The sequence below is a fragment of the Maniola hyperantus genome, chromosome 18, assembly GCF_902806685.2.
Source record: "Maniola hyperantus chromosome 18, iAphHyp1.2, whole genome shotgun sequence".
Lineage (NCBI taxonomy): Eukaryota > Metazoa > Arthropoda > Insecta > Lepidoptera > Nymphalidae > Maniola > Maniola hyperantus.
This window is the reverse complement of record NC_048553.1, coordinates 5,009,436-5,024,160: the sequence shown is the minus strand read 5'-3', so window position 1 is coordinate 5,024,160 and position 14,725 is coordinate 5,009,436. Positions and strand designations below refer to the sequence as shown.

The 14,725-nt window shown below is 37.1% G+C and overlaps 1 protein-coding gene across 1 annotated transcript; it reads right to left on the bottom strand.

The window, feature by feature from the left end:
- Positions 1-3,058: 3,058 nt before the first annotated feature.
- Pex6 (peroxin 6) lies at positions 3,059-14,447 on the bottom strand. Its single transcript, XM_034978146.2, has 10 exons — positions 13,165-14,447; positions 12,312-12,419; positions 10,665-10,798; positions 9,606-10,116; positions 8,658-8,825; positions 7,603-7,749; positions 6,110-6,268; positions 4,232-4,394; positions 3,888-4,027; positions 3,059-3,253 (listed from the first exon to the last, which is right to left on the bottom strand). The coding sequence occupies exons 1-10, from the start codon at positions 14,267-14,269 to the stop codon at positions 3,114-3,116; spliced, it is 2,775 nt and encodes a 924-aa protein (XP_034834037.1). The 5' UTR covers positions 14,270-14,447; the 3' UTR covers positions 3,059-3,113.
- Between the last annotated feature and the right edge of the window lie 278 nt (positions 14,448-14,725).

The window sequence follows — 14,725 nt, the reverse complement described above, 5'->3', positions numbered from 1 at the left end:
TGTGGTCAGTGTGACCACCGCGAAAATAAAGAAACTGCCAAGTGCATGGACCTAGAATACAAGCCCATGGTATTTCCATTGCCGGATGGGAAAAATAAAACCTATTTGAATATTAATCTCAATAAAACGTAGATAGAGTAATAAAGGTAGATACAGGAACGTTTGCTTTCTCATTCACACTAAAAAGAGAGCACAGATAAAGTTGCTAATGTGATAAACAGAGACGCAGCTAACCTATTTTTTGTCCCTTAACGTGTAACTGGTTTTTTCAAGAATACATACAAAATTAGCGTGTAGTCACATAGTCTCTACCCTAAAGGATAAATTCCAACCTATTCAAGTTGGATTCGGCAGTAAAGGAGGTTGTGAAGCAGCAGTTCATTCGGCTCGTACTTTCTTAACGAATGGCGAGGTTGAGGTACTGCTGAAAGTAGATGTAAAGAATGCTTTTAATTCTTTGGACAGGGCAACTTTGCTGACAGAAGTCTCAACGCAACTTCCTGAAATTTACCCATATGTTTGGCAATGTTACAGCTCTGCTTCTAAATTATTCTTTGGAGATAGCGATATTAAGTCTTCTGTAGGCGTTCAGCAGGGGGATCCTTTAGGTCCGGCCCTGTTCAGCTTAGGGATCCATAACCATATCTCAAATTTAACATCTAAATTTAACATATGGTATCTTGATGATGGAACCATTGGGGGCAATGTGGATGACGTTCTAAAAGATCTTAATCATATTAAGCAACAGTTTGGGAAAATTGGTTTAGAACTTAATTTTTCGAAATGCGAATTGTTTTTTACAGAAAAACTGTCGCAAGAAAGAATTCTATTGGCCTCTGAATTATTCAATGAAATTTCACCTAATATTAAAATACTTGATAAACGTTCACTTTGCCTTCTCGGTGCTCCTCTTTATAATGAATCCATACAACCACTCTTGGATCAAAAAGTCAGAACATTTTCGGCTAATACCGACAAATTGGGCACTCTAAATTCTCACATTGCATTTTCGATCCTAAAATATTGCCTTTTTGTACCTAAATTAATTTACATTCTCCGCGCGAGCCCAATTTGGAAATTTCATGGACTACTCGATAACATGGATGCCACCCTTAAAAGTACACTAGAACAAATTCTAAATTTAACTTTTGATGAGCACTCCTGGAACCAAGCAACTTTACCGGTCAAGTACGGTGGCATCGGCGTGAGGAAAATTTCCAGTGTAGCTCTTCCGGCTTTTCTGTCCTCTGTGCATAGTATAAAAGAGCTTAGCTCTCAAATTCTCAAATCCAATTCATCATTGACCTATGCCACAGAGGCCCTAGAGAGTTGGAAGGTCAGATGTCCCAATGTCGACATCCCGAAGGAACGTACTACACAAAAACTTTGGGATTTGCCATTGGTTCAACTGACACATACGAATTTGGTTCAAAATCTTACAAGTGACAGAGATCGTGCCAGGCTTCTAGCATTATCCGAAAAGGAATCTGGGTATTGGCTGCATGCCTTGCCATCAAAAAATCTCGGCACACTTTTAGATAACGAAAGTTTTCGTGTGGCTCTAGGTCTCAGATTGGGAACACCACTGTGCCATCAGCACAGATGTCCGTGTGGAAAAGAGGTTGATAAATTTGGAATCCACGGACTCTCTTGCCAAAGGAGCTCCGGTAGGCTGTTTAGGCATGGCTCTCTTAACGATACAATTAAAAGAGCTCTTGCCACCATAAATATTCCTGCGCTCATTGAGCCGGCAGGGATTAGTCGGGATGATGGCAAGAGACCTGATGGATTGACGCTGGTTCCCTGGGAACGGGGACGGGCGCTAATGTGGGACGCAACTTGCGTTGACACATTGGCCCCGTGTCATATCAGGAAGACAGCATCAAGACCGGGAGCCGCAGCAGAAACAGCTGAAAACGGCAAGCGGCGCAAGTATGCCTCTCTTATAGAGAGTTACATTTTTGTGCCGTTTGCCGTGGAGACCCTGGGGCCATGGAGTCTTAGTGCTAAAAATTTTTTAAGAGACATTTCACCGCGATTAATAGCCTCAACTGGTGACAGAAGGGCTGGCTCATTTTTTGCGCAGCGGATCAGCCTGGCTGTCCAGCGCGGAAATGCAGCCAGTATTCTTGGCACCATTCCACGCGGTCATGATTTATATAGTAATTAGATAAGGCTAGCTTTAAGTTTTATTGTATTAAAAAAAAAAAAAAAAATACAACTTACATATGCAACTTTAGTTGCGAAACAAACTTTGAGAATTCGTGGCGTAATTGTATTTCTCATGAGTTATTTGCTTGTTTTCACATAAAAAAACGTTTAATACAAATATTGTTGATCGGTAAATACAAATACTGACTACTAAACAATGCTAATAATTATTGTCGTGTTATTCATCGTTACGTCGTGCTATCGCTAGCTCATACGTGGTTACACAGTACTTAAATCTACCTATTATTCAATATACGCAATAAAATAAAGCTCTTGACTGCGATCTCACTATCTATGGATCTCACTTAGGTATAGATCGACCAAAAAGAGTTCATATTAAATGAGGGCGCCACTAGTACGTAACAAGTTTCCATTATTAATTATTATCTATGCAAGTTTCGTCAACAAGTTTCCAACAGCAAGTTTCAACAAGTTTCGTCTGAAACTGAATTTCTGTTCTGGATCTTCATAAGAATAAAGGCAATTTTAATTATTTTACCTCCTTACCTACGAGCGAAATCACGCTGAAATTAAAAAGAAATGATTTTGATATTTCGCCTTTTATTTTTCTTAGTTTACAAATAGGGCGGATTTTGGGCACAATCATAATTATTGCTATTTTAGTCTAGTTTGCGTTAATTTGGAGAACAATTGCCTATCCACCTAATAATGAGAAGTAGAACATTACGAATTCAGTTCATTTGAGAGTTGGGAAGAATGATAACAAGTTGAATTCGGCTTATTCGTTTATCTATTGGTCTGACTACCCTACTGTCAACGTGCAACCAATTCAATTTTTTATAGTATGTTTAAATTTAGGTTAGGCTAGTAGAATAAATAAAAGATGTGAATGTATAACTTTTTTATCAATCTCATTATACCGTTAATTTGAGACTAGAACACTACATTTGTGACTGAAGTGACTCGTAATACGACAACTCTTCCTCAGTGACCGAAGGTCGGAACGCCTCGACTCCTTGCCAAAGTTCTGATACGCCGATTAACACGGAATCACTGCTAAGATCGCTTTCTTTTATCTGACCTGCGAAACAAATATTTATTGCATTTTTATTAGCCCAGAGTTCTTACATCTCTTTATTTAAAAAGAAAGTTGAAACCCTATTTAGAATAAAATAGAATATATTTTTATTCAAGTAGTTCAACTTCTACAAGTGCAAGCGCAAAAAACTTTGTGCAATGGGCTTTCGAGATGGTCTGGCGGCTCAAGGACGTAGATTTTTGCTTGAGCCAAGCATTTAAGTCCTTGAAGCTGATTGATGCGATTATATATTCTTGCTTAACGCCACATTCGGGCAGTGTCCGAGATATGAAAATAGATATGACGGGCGCATCAAGCTGCTTGATGCAACCGTCAAGCAGCTTGATCAAGCCAAACAATCTGCGTGCTTGACGTCAAGCCGCTTGACCGTCTCGGAAGCCCATAGAAGCTTTATCTATCTTAAATTTCATGTCTTTGCTGTTGTACAGTAGCGGGCAAGAAACAGTGTACATCGACCTTTAGAATGAGATTTCGGCTTTGTAGAGCGTTGTCTCTGTCAGTCATATCTATGTAATGTTTAGTCGGTCTTAACGACAGAGACAACGCTCAACGAAACCGTTATCTCTTTTTAAAGGGCGATGTACAGTATTTTCTGGCGCGTATTGTAACTACGCACCGGCATGCAGTTTGTCGACGAGCCCGCGCACGGCGGCCGAGCGCGCTACCGACACCACCTGCAGCAAGTCCGCGCCCGTGCAGCGCTCCGGCAGCGCTGCCGCTACGTCTTCCAATTTCACTTCCGGACGGAGCTTGTAGCTGTGTATTCATACATTCAGCAAAAATAAATAAATAAAAGTTCACAGGACTATTTAAGGGGGGGGGGGGGGGGGGTACACTGCTTACTGCAGGTACCACCTACGACTGTCACCTAGTAGGGGGTCTTCCAATGGTTCTTTTCGGTGCGAGATCCCCATTGTAGCTAAATCACGCTAAATACATTACAATATGAATAAAGCTTACCTTCTAGAAAGCGCATTGAGAACGGAAGTTTTCTCCCGTAGGCCGGTGTAAGGGCCGACGTAGATGAGCTTGTCGAGACGGCCGGGCCGCAGCAGCGACTGCTCGAGCAAGTCCGGCCGGTTTGTCGCGCCCATTATGAACACGAAGCTTGATGTATCGGCGTCTGGATGGGACATTTTTACGTTAGTACAGTTTTCCTTATTCATCACTAGCGACCCGCCCCAGCTTCGCATGGGTGCAATGTAGATACTAATGTAGTGTCATTGAGGTGTATTTGCCTCGGAAACTCTCAAATGAGAGGATTTTTTTCCAACCTAATTCACATTACTTCAATTTCTCCAGGGATCTCTAATTTTTTGAGAATTAAACTATAGCTATAAACCTTCCTCTTGAATCACTCTATCTATTGGTGAAAACCGCATTAAAATCCGTTGCATAGTTTAAAAGATCTACGCGTTCATACATACATACATACAGACGCGGGAAGCGACTTTATTTTATACTATGTAGAGATATAAGGCTTCATAACAAAAGAGAATACCCAAAAATACCCTTTCTGCCATAGATAGTAAAACACATGCTCCATAACATAGGTTAGGTGTAATGTTTAGTTAAAAGGAGATAATATGTATTAAATGGCAGCCTGATATATATTCAGTTAGTATTGATTGTATTCACATAATTGTCCCGTTAAAACTGCACTTTTATCCATACTTATACGCCCGTTTGTTATGAAGCCCTTTGTTATTAAATTTCAAGTCCTTTCCATGATTCAGTACATGAAGGGTACCAAGGGGATCCTATTACTAAGGGCCGGTTGTTTCAACAAATTTTGACGGACACGTAACCTTTAAATATGGCGCTAACGAACGTAAGTATAGAAAAAGCGTTGATTCAGCATCTATTAGCGCTAACGTTCGTTAAAAAGTTACGTTTACGTTAACCAGTGCTGGCGCCATTGGTGATCGTCAAATCAGTTCGTAACTTCATACTTCCTACATACAGAACGTTTTATTTACAAATTATAATGGAATCATTTTAATTCAATGCTATTAATTGTAGTTTTTTTCAAGATGAAAGAGAATGTGTAAGAAAGAAAAAGTGTTTAAAATGCGAAGTAGCAATATTAACAACTATATAATTTAATATTAAATGAAATAAAAAAGGATACGGAGAAATAAGTTAATTTATAGGGTTAGTTTCGCAACCAAAATAACAATGACGAACAGTTTTTTGTACAATGAAGCAACGCTCTTAAATTAACAGATGTTAAAGTTCGTCTACGTCTGTTAAATTTTAACGAACGTATCTTACGAAGACCAATGGTTTGAAACAACCGGCCCTTAGCCTCCGTTGTCCGTCCGTCTGTCTGTCCGTCTGTCAGCGGGCTGCATCTCATGAACTCTAATAGGTCACAATCTCTTTCAATTTCCACATATACATTTTATTTATTAATCGCGACCTGCTCCGGCTTCGCATGGGTGCAATGTAGACTAACTGTAGGTGCAAACTAATGTGGTGTCATTGAGGTATCATTGCCTCGGAAACTCTCAAATGAGAGGATTTTTTCCGACCTAATTCACATTATTTGAATTTCTCTAGGGATCTCTAATTTTTTGAGAATTAAACTATAGCTATAAACCTTCCTCTTGAATCACTCTATCTATTGGTGAAAACCGCATTAAAACCCGTTGCGTAGTTTAAAAGATCTACGCGTCCATACATACACACAGACGCGGGAAGCGACTTTATTTTATACTATGTAGAGAAGTAAAACTTCTTTATCCATGTAAGAAAGGACGAAATAATTTGATGAAAATGTTACGTAGTGTGACAGAGGTACATAATTGTAATGGAAATGACGTCATAAAAATATACCTTCGCCACTGGCAACCCCGTCGACTTCGGCCAGCAGTTGGCTGACGACCCTGTCGCTGGCGCCCCCGGAGTCCCCCGCGGCACCGCGTCGCGGCGCCAGCGCGTCCAGCTCGTCCAGAAACACGATACATGGCGACGACGCGCGCGCTGCTTCGAAAACTAACAAAAATATTATTATTATATAGCATAACTAGCTTACACAAATTTCAAACCACTATTTACCCCCTTATGGGAGGAATTTTCAAAAATCCTTTCTTAGCGGATTACATGATAATAGCTATCTGCATGCCAAATTTCAGCTCGATCCGTCCAGTAGTTTGGACTGTGCGTTTATAGATCAGTCAGTCAGTCAGTCAGTCACCTTTTCCTTTTATATATTTAGACTACAGCTTTTAAAACAAGTTACATATGTAATAAACCATAATCTTAATGGATTTGACAATTCCTACTATAGATATACACTATCCCACAAAATTTCTCCAAGGGCACTTGGGTTTCCACTCGCTCAAAACCCGAAGAGACTGCGACCAAATTGGTACAATTTGCAAAATTCTTAGGGGTGTGATTGACTGCTCTGAACTACACAACAAGCTCTGCTGCGTTTATGCACCCTCTAATTACAGCTATCTCCGCCACCGCTCCAAATTTTTCGTAAGTCCGTTTAGTCGCACGGTAGCGCGTTCCAGGTCACCCATACCGCGCACTTTGGCTGCGCTCAACGCACTGCTGAAGGAGTCCCCTCGCTGTGACATATTTGCTGACAAATGGGCTGACCTCATGGGTCAGATCTTGCACTTTTGTGAAAATTTATAATTTTGCTTTTTAAAATTTATAATTTTAAGTTGTTAATTTTTGTAAGTATGTTTATGTTAGTTTGTACTCGTATTTTAATTAGTGTAATTGGCTTTATGGCCGTTCTAATTAAATAATAAATAAATAATAATAATAATACTACTTCACTGAGACAGCTTCTGAGGTAGGGAGCGGGTTGCGGAAGGGTGACGTAAAAGACAAGGAATTCGACAACGCGTTGTCACCCTGCCGTAACTCGCTACCCACTCCACACTTCGTCTCAGTTAAGCGGTACACAAATAACTATATTCACAAAATGTTGGTAACATTACGAAATTGTTAGTGAAGATAGCAGAAAATGTCACATTGTGGCAGTTGGCATTTGAAGTTATTGTCTTGAATTCATACTTGGGGTTGTTTCACCATCGCATCTTTGTCATATCGATAGATTTGCTATACAAAACTGTCATAACATCTTTATTAGTTAGATAAAGTTTAACTGGAAGTTGTACAACAGGCTCTTAATATTATGAAAGTGCGCCTGTCTGCTAGCTTTTCATGGCCCACACGTTTAACCAATTTTGACGAAATTTGGCGCAGAGTTAGCTTGCATGCTGGGGCGGATATAACATTTATTACATAACCAGGTGAGCTCAGCCTGGTAATATCTTTGTTATATTGTAAACTTGAAGTGGTATCACCTTTCCTGACATTTTCCTCAGACTGTCCAATGTACATGTTCAACAGCTCAGGCCCCTTGACGCTCATGAAACTGACATTAAGCTCAGTGCTGACTGCTTTCGCGACCAGGGTCTTTCCACACCCAGGTGGTCCATATAATAAAATACCTAGTAAAATATTAATATTACTGTGAGTGGGTTGCGTCATATTTTTTCTTCAATGCACAACCAATATGAAAAATTGATACAAAAAACGGACTATTAGGCTGCGATGTTCTTAGGAGATAAGTAAACGTTTGAGATTTTCTGCTGAAAACTGAAGATACACAAGGGTTTCCACAAGGAATATTCTTCTTCTTCTCAATCGTTCAGTCTTGACAGAGTGGTCGTGGCTATGAATTCTTGACTGCTGCTCGTGCAATCTCCCTCCAGCGACTTCTGTTGTTGGCATTATGTGCACACACGGAGACAGGGATCGGATTAAGTTCGCCCACCTAGTTGGGGAACGCCCACGTGGACGTGTGCCCTCCACTCGACCTTGTACCACAAGGTTTTCGATGGTACCACTCTTCCTTGTGATGTGCCCAAAGAACTTGAGGATTCGCAATTGTACAAGGAATATCTAAAGCTATTATTATAAATGAGAAAGTGTGTGTTAGTTTGTCCTTCAATTATGCCACTACGGAGCAATGGATTGGCGTGATTTCGTGCATGAATTGAGTTAAAGACCTGGAGAGTAACATAGGTTATTTTTATCCCAGAAAATAAAAGAGTTTCCACAGAGAATATAAAACTTAAGTCCACGTGGACAAAGTCACGGGCATCAGCTAGTTTATAAATAAATATTACATGGCATTGGTCTCAACTCCGAAAGGTTTCCTTTCAATGCTATAAATTAAACAAATCTTAAAGCTCATTTCAGTATTGTTGAAAAGCCTGATCTAATTTTATAAAATTAGATTTTTTAGTTATAAAAGAAAGTTCATTTCGTAATGCGCTAAATTAAGAGTTGATTTGACATTAACAGTTGAAAAATGAAACAAGGGAAACAAAAAGCCATTATAAAAAATACTTACCGGATCTTTTTAAGGAAGACATTTTAAATAGATGTGGGAATTTAATTGGAAATTCTATGGTTTTCAATAACTCTTTTTTAAGTTTTTCTAATCCTCCAATATCTTCCCAGTAAACTTTCAGAATTTTTGGTGCGTCTAAATGTTGACTTTGGAGGCTTCTTATAGATTCTGGAACATAAAATTATTAAAAAATTTACGTTTTTACTGCTCCCAAATTATATTCAGAAATTGTGTGAGCTGACAGACGTGAACAACTTCAAATACCAGTTAAGGTCGGTCCTTTTTTAATGTTTTCATTGACTTGTTTTGCGTGTGTGCGCGTGTCCCATGTTATCCTAATCCACACTAATATTATAAATGCGAAAGTGTGTCTGTCTGTCTGCTAGCTTTTCACTTCCCATCGATTTTGACAAAATTTAAGGGCTAGTTTGCATCCCTGTACCAAAAATTATCCTTGCTTGGGATGGGCACAGGGCATAAGCTATTTTTTGTCCTGGAAAATTAAAAAGTTTCCACTGGTTTTTAAGAAACCTAAATCCATATGGATGAACTCATGGGCTTCATCTATTTGCTACAGAAATGATATTCTGCTAACTTAGCTTATATTCTGGACGTAGACATAATTAATACTTTTTATACCAGAAAATCAAATGCCATAGGATTTTTAAAAAACCTAAATTCACGTAGACGAAGTCGCGGGTAACATATCCATTCATATAATATAACGATATCCATTTGGCTGGGAATGGAGATAGCTTATACCTTATACCCTGATTAACACAGACAAATTTTTCTTGAAAATCAAAAGTATCCACGAAATTTTTCAAAATCTATATCTATGCAATCGTACGAAGTCGCGGACATGATCTAGTATCGATCTAAAACGTCTATCTATGTATCTACCATGAGAGCCCTTCTCCCAAAAGTCACGTAGGAAATGTGACTTACCTAAAGCATTATTAAAATCCTCTTCTTGAACAAGGCACAGATTGGGATCACTTGATATCTGGCATTTTCCCTTAGTTTGTTTCAAATACGACTCTCTCATTGCAAAGTGCATAAGTGTATCCAAATCCCCGTACACAAATGTTTCAGTCTTTGATGCCACTCTGAATAAAACATCTTTTATATAACTATGTAAATATTCCTTTTCTTCACTGTCAATATGTATATATTTTTGAGTCGAATTTCTATCATCTATTCTGTTGTCATATATATTTAGGCTCATAACTGACGCGTACCATTGTAAAAGTTCATATCTTTGCTGTGCATTCAGTTTCGGTATGTGAAACTTTTCCAAAAATATCCTCATCATGTTTGGTTTCAAATCTACTTTCTCAGTTACCGCTATGAATATGATGGGATGTTTCGTATAGTTTTCATACAAGTCTGTTATTGCTTTGATGAAGTATTCCATAACTCGAAAGTCTTCGTTGTTCTCGGCGTCTACAGCTAAAACCTAATTAATTATTTTTATGTTATGTTTGTAAAGCACCACGAAAATTTAAGTGTGTACTCCACCCAACTGTGCCAAACTCAAATTATGCTTTAAAATTTATTAGGGTTCCATACCCAAACTGTAAAACGGGACCCTATTACTAAGACTCCGCTGTCCATCCGTCTGTCCGTCCATCTGTCTGACCGTCTGTCACCAGGCTGTATCTCATAACAGTTAGACAGTTGAAATTTTCACAAATTCTTAAGGGAATCGCTCTTTAGGGAAGGCCTATGTCCAACAGTGGACATACTCAGGCTGATGATAATGATGAATATATAAAATTTATTTAAAAGTCAAAAAAGAGAAGAAAATGAATTTTCAGCCTCAATAGCTCAATGGTTAAGGAGGACTGAAATCCGAAAGATTGGCAGTTCAAATCCCACCTGTTGCATTATTGTCGTACCCACTCCTTAAGTCCTAACACAATCTTTATCTTTAGTTGGAGGGGAAAGGGGAATATTAACTATAATTAAAATGGCTATTTTTTAAACCAAAACTTAACTTGTTACCTCAAAATTGTCCAATAAAACAATGGCAGGTGCAGCTGCTTTAGCCTTCTGTATCATTGAACTTATTTTACTTTCAGTTTGCTTTGCAGTCGAGTTCTGCACGCCATTGCAGTCAATATGTAAGGAGTTAAGACCTACAATTGATATTTTTAAATTACTTGAATGATAATACTTCTTCTTCGTTGTATTAAAATTACATTACAGTACGCGGCAGAAAGTAATGTACATCAACCTTTAGGAGATAGCAGATTCATAGAGCATTGTTTCTGTCGTTGAGACCAATAAAACGTCATATACGTATGAGTGACATTCTACAAAGCCGAAATGTAGGCCAATGTACATTAGGACTTTTTGCCGCGTGCTGCACATTAGTATCCAAAACTCAATATATCTACACTAATATTATAAAGAGGAAAACTTTGTTTGTTTGTTTGTTTGTTTGTTTGTTTGTTTGTTTGTTTGTTTGTTTGTTTGTTTGTTTGTTTGTACTGAATAGGCTCAAAAACTACTGGACCGATTTTAAAAATTCTTTCACCATTCGAAAGCTACATTATCCACGAGTAACATAGGCTATATTTTATTTTGTAAAAAAATAGGGTTCCGTAAGATATTTGGGTTTTTCGGACACAAGGTGTAAAAAATCAACCAGAAAAGTTACTTATTTTGCGTACGCTGCCTAAACTATAAAAGATAGAACCATAAAATGTTCTAATTAATTGTAGATCTTATAAATATCTACAAAAAAGTCCGCGACACACTATACCCATCTATGTCGAGTGAGGCACAGCAACCATTTTTTTATTTAAAAATCTTGAATTTTTTTTGGACTACATTTAAACGCGTTTATTTTACTCATGCTATTAATCCTTATCAAAATAAATGATTTCATCACTAAGAACAGTTTATGGAGATAATATTTGGTCTTTGAATGATTAAAATTGGACGTTTGGTTTTGAAGTTATGGCGAAATTAAAATATTACGATTTCTGCTGCACGGCCCGTTGTATTATATTATATAAAGAGGTAATGTCGTTAAGTTTGTTTGTAGGGGGTAATCTTTAGAACTACTGAACCGATTTTAAAAATTCTTTCACCAGTAGAAAGCTACATTATTCCTGAGTGACATAGGCTATACGGGATCTTTAAAAACCTAAATCTACGCGGGCGAAGCCGCGGGGATCAGCTAGTTGGAAAATATAATATAAAATTGACATGGTTATTCTTTTTTCCTTGAACACTGCAAAGACTATTATAGTCTCATAGTACTAATATAATACAGTCACAAAGCAGTCCCTGCTAGGGCTGTACTTTTAAATCTATACATATAAAAAGACTTGTCCTGACTGATATATCAACACCAGCCTAAATTGCTGGAGTTAGAAACTTGAAATTTTGACAAAAAGTTCCTATTATGACGTAGGCACTCATAAAAAAGGTAAATCCAATCCACTCTTGCCTAAACCCACCTAAACCTCTCTCATTCTGAGAGGACCCGTGAAGAGTTGATCATGATGAGTAAAAATCGTGGATTTTTGTGTTAATAGTGTTCACATTTGAGTTTTACATAGAACTTGACTACACCATGGACTTCATACAAGATTAACAGTAGGAATTTAATTACTTAATATGAATGTTTCATTTTCATACCATTGCATCTGGCCAGCGTCTTTACCAGCAAATGTCTTCCAGACCCAGTAGAGCCAGTGAGAAGCAGCATTGGAATGATGGGACTTGCCATGGAAGATGATAATTCATCTGTGAAAAGGTAAACTAAACATAAGCATTGGTATTCTGCAAATCACTATAATCTTCTATAATATAAAAATGAATCACCAAATGTGTTGGTCATCGCAAATCTCGAGAACCGCTGAACCGATTTCGCTAATTCTTTTTTTTAAATATTCCTTGAAATACGAGGAAGGTTCTTACAGAGAAAAAAATTTAATTTAACTCATTCCCTCAATTTTCTAAACTCCACCCGAGCGAAGCCGGGGCAGATCAGCTAGTATTATATAAAATATAGTAGGTACATCATTTTATTAGTATTTAGAAAATAACTAGCTAATACTTAGTTGTAGTAATTTTTTTTTGTCATAATATGTTTCAATGATTTGCATGCCACATATTGCATGTTGATCATACTATGTCAAGGAACCTTCACACAAGTGCCAACAATGATTGCACAAAGTTTCAAATTAATTGGATTTCAACATGACCAGAAACGCAAATAAAATGAGTAAATTGATTTAGAAGATAAAATCAATAAATAAATAAATCAGCAGTGCCTCTTATTAAACCATGATCCCTCTTTCAGTAGTAGTACATGTAGATTACATTGCTGATCTAGGAAATAATTTATTCTTAAGCGGGCCACATGATTTTCCTTAACCATTTTAAGTAGTCATAATGTGTAGCTCTATGTGAAAACTGGTGGTTTAATAATAATAGTATGGAATAATAAAGCCCTTTTATAGGTACTAATTTCGTTCAATAATATTACCTATTTCTCCAGTCAGAAAAGGGTTGATAGCATCTTGAATTTGATTAAATTTTTCTCTCAACCCATCTGGACAAGAACGTAATTTATACAGATTTCCTTTTGAATTTTCTACTTCTAAATATTTATGCTTAGGTTTTGTTGCATGAGTGTTCTCTCCTAGAGTTAACTGAGTTACACCTTTTACAATATAATATGTTTTTACAATTTTAGTTTTAACTTTTGGTACTGTGTCATCACCTTGTAGTTTCTTGCATTTGAAATAAAGTTTTTTAGTAGATTCAATCATGTCCAAATATTTATAACAGTACTGTGATAATATAGAAGGTGTTAGTTCTATGCCAATCACATCATCTAGGCTTACAATTTTAGGTATTTCAAAATAGTTACTCAGTACTTCTTTCAGAAAATCATTTTCCAGGTCATATTCATTTACTATAAGGCTTACTTCAGCTGCTGCAGCTATTTTCGGAGAATATTCAAACGAGGGAATTGGATGAAACGATACTTCAATATTGGTGCTGTTATCGAGATTAAATGATGATGCTATGCTAAGGAGTTCCTCATCATTAGAATAAACTATATTACCATGCACAAAGTTTGATCCTACGAGAGGCACAATTCTTTCGTTTTCAATGGCCTCCGGGTTGGAGCTTGTCCATAGCTTCTTATGAATTTCAGACGTAACAAAGTCTAGATTATATTTTAAATTACTTTTTTCTTTTTGGCAGCAGTTTTTAAATTTGTATTTCTTTTTTAAATCCGGCGATAATTTCATAATTACCCATAATACTCCATTGTCTTTGTAGAAGAAATTTTCAACACTTAATTGTATGAAATGGTCTTTTGGAATTATGATACATTTGTGTGAGAGAATATGTACATTTTCCTCTTGAATATGCTCCTTTACGAGTGATGTTGTGATGTTTTTGGGAAGGCTTTTAACCTTGTAAACGTTCATTTTCTTGTGCGTCAATAGACCTTTAGGGACATAATATCTGTACTTAATAGCTAGGAAAACGAGAAAGGTATAAATATTGAACTTTGGATACAACACTTTTAGGCAAAACTTCAGCACCCATAGCTTATTGGAATTTTCTTCCTTCATAATATTTTAATACACTGGGATTATAATTTTATCTTCTAACTGTTATTATTGTAAGCCGGGTATGTCTGATACGAATGAAAAATATTTATTTTAGGTGTTATCAATGTTATCATGTTGATTTTCATTATTTTTGATTATGTTTTTTCCTTAGACTATGGTTTTTCCTTTTTTTTCCCTAATTTTCAATCTGTCAAATGAAACCTCTGGGTTCAACCTCTTTTGAACCTACATTACTATGATGTCGATGATATGATGCCCAATGATGCCACATGTTTCACAGACTAAAGATAAGGCTAAAAAGTCCCATAATCCAGAGTCATAACCCAGTTGTTATAATCAACATCTGTGTAATGAACGTTCTTCGCACGCGTGCTCTTCGTTTTTCACTTTTCAATTCAGAGCTGTATATAAATAATACTCTTTGCTCACAATAACCAAAGAGTATATAATCACTAC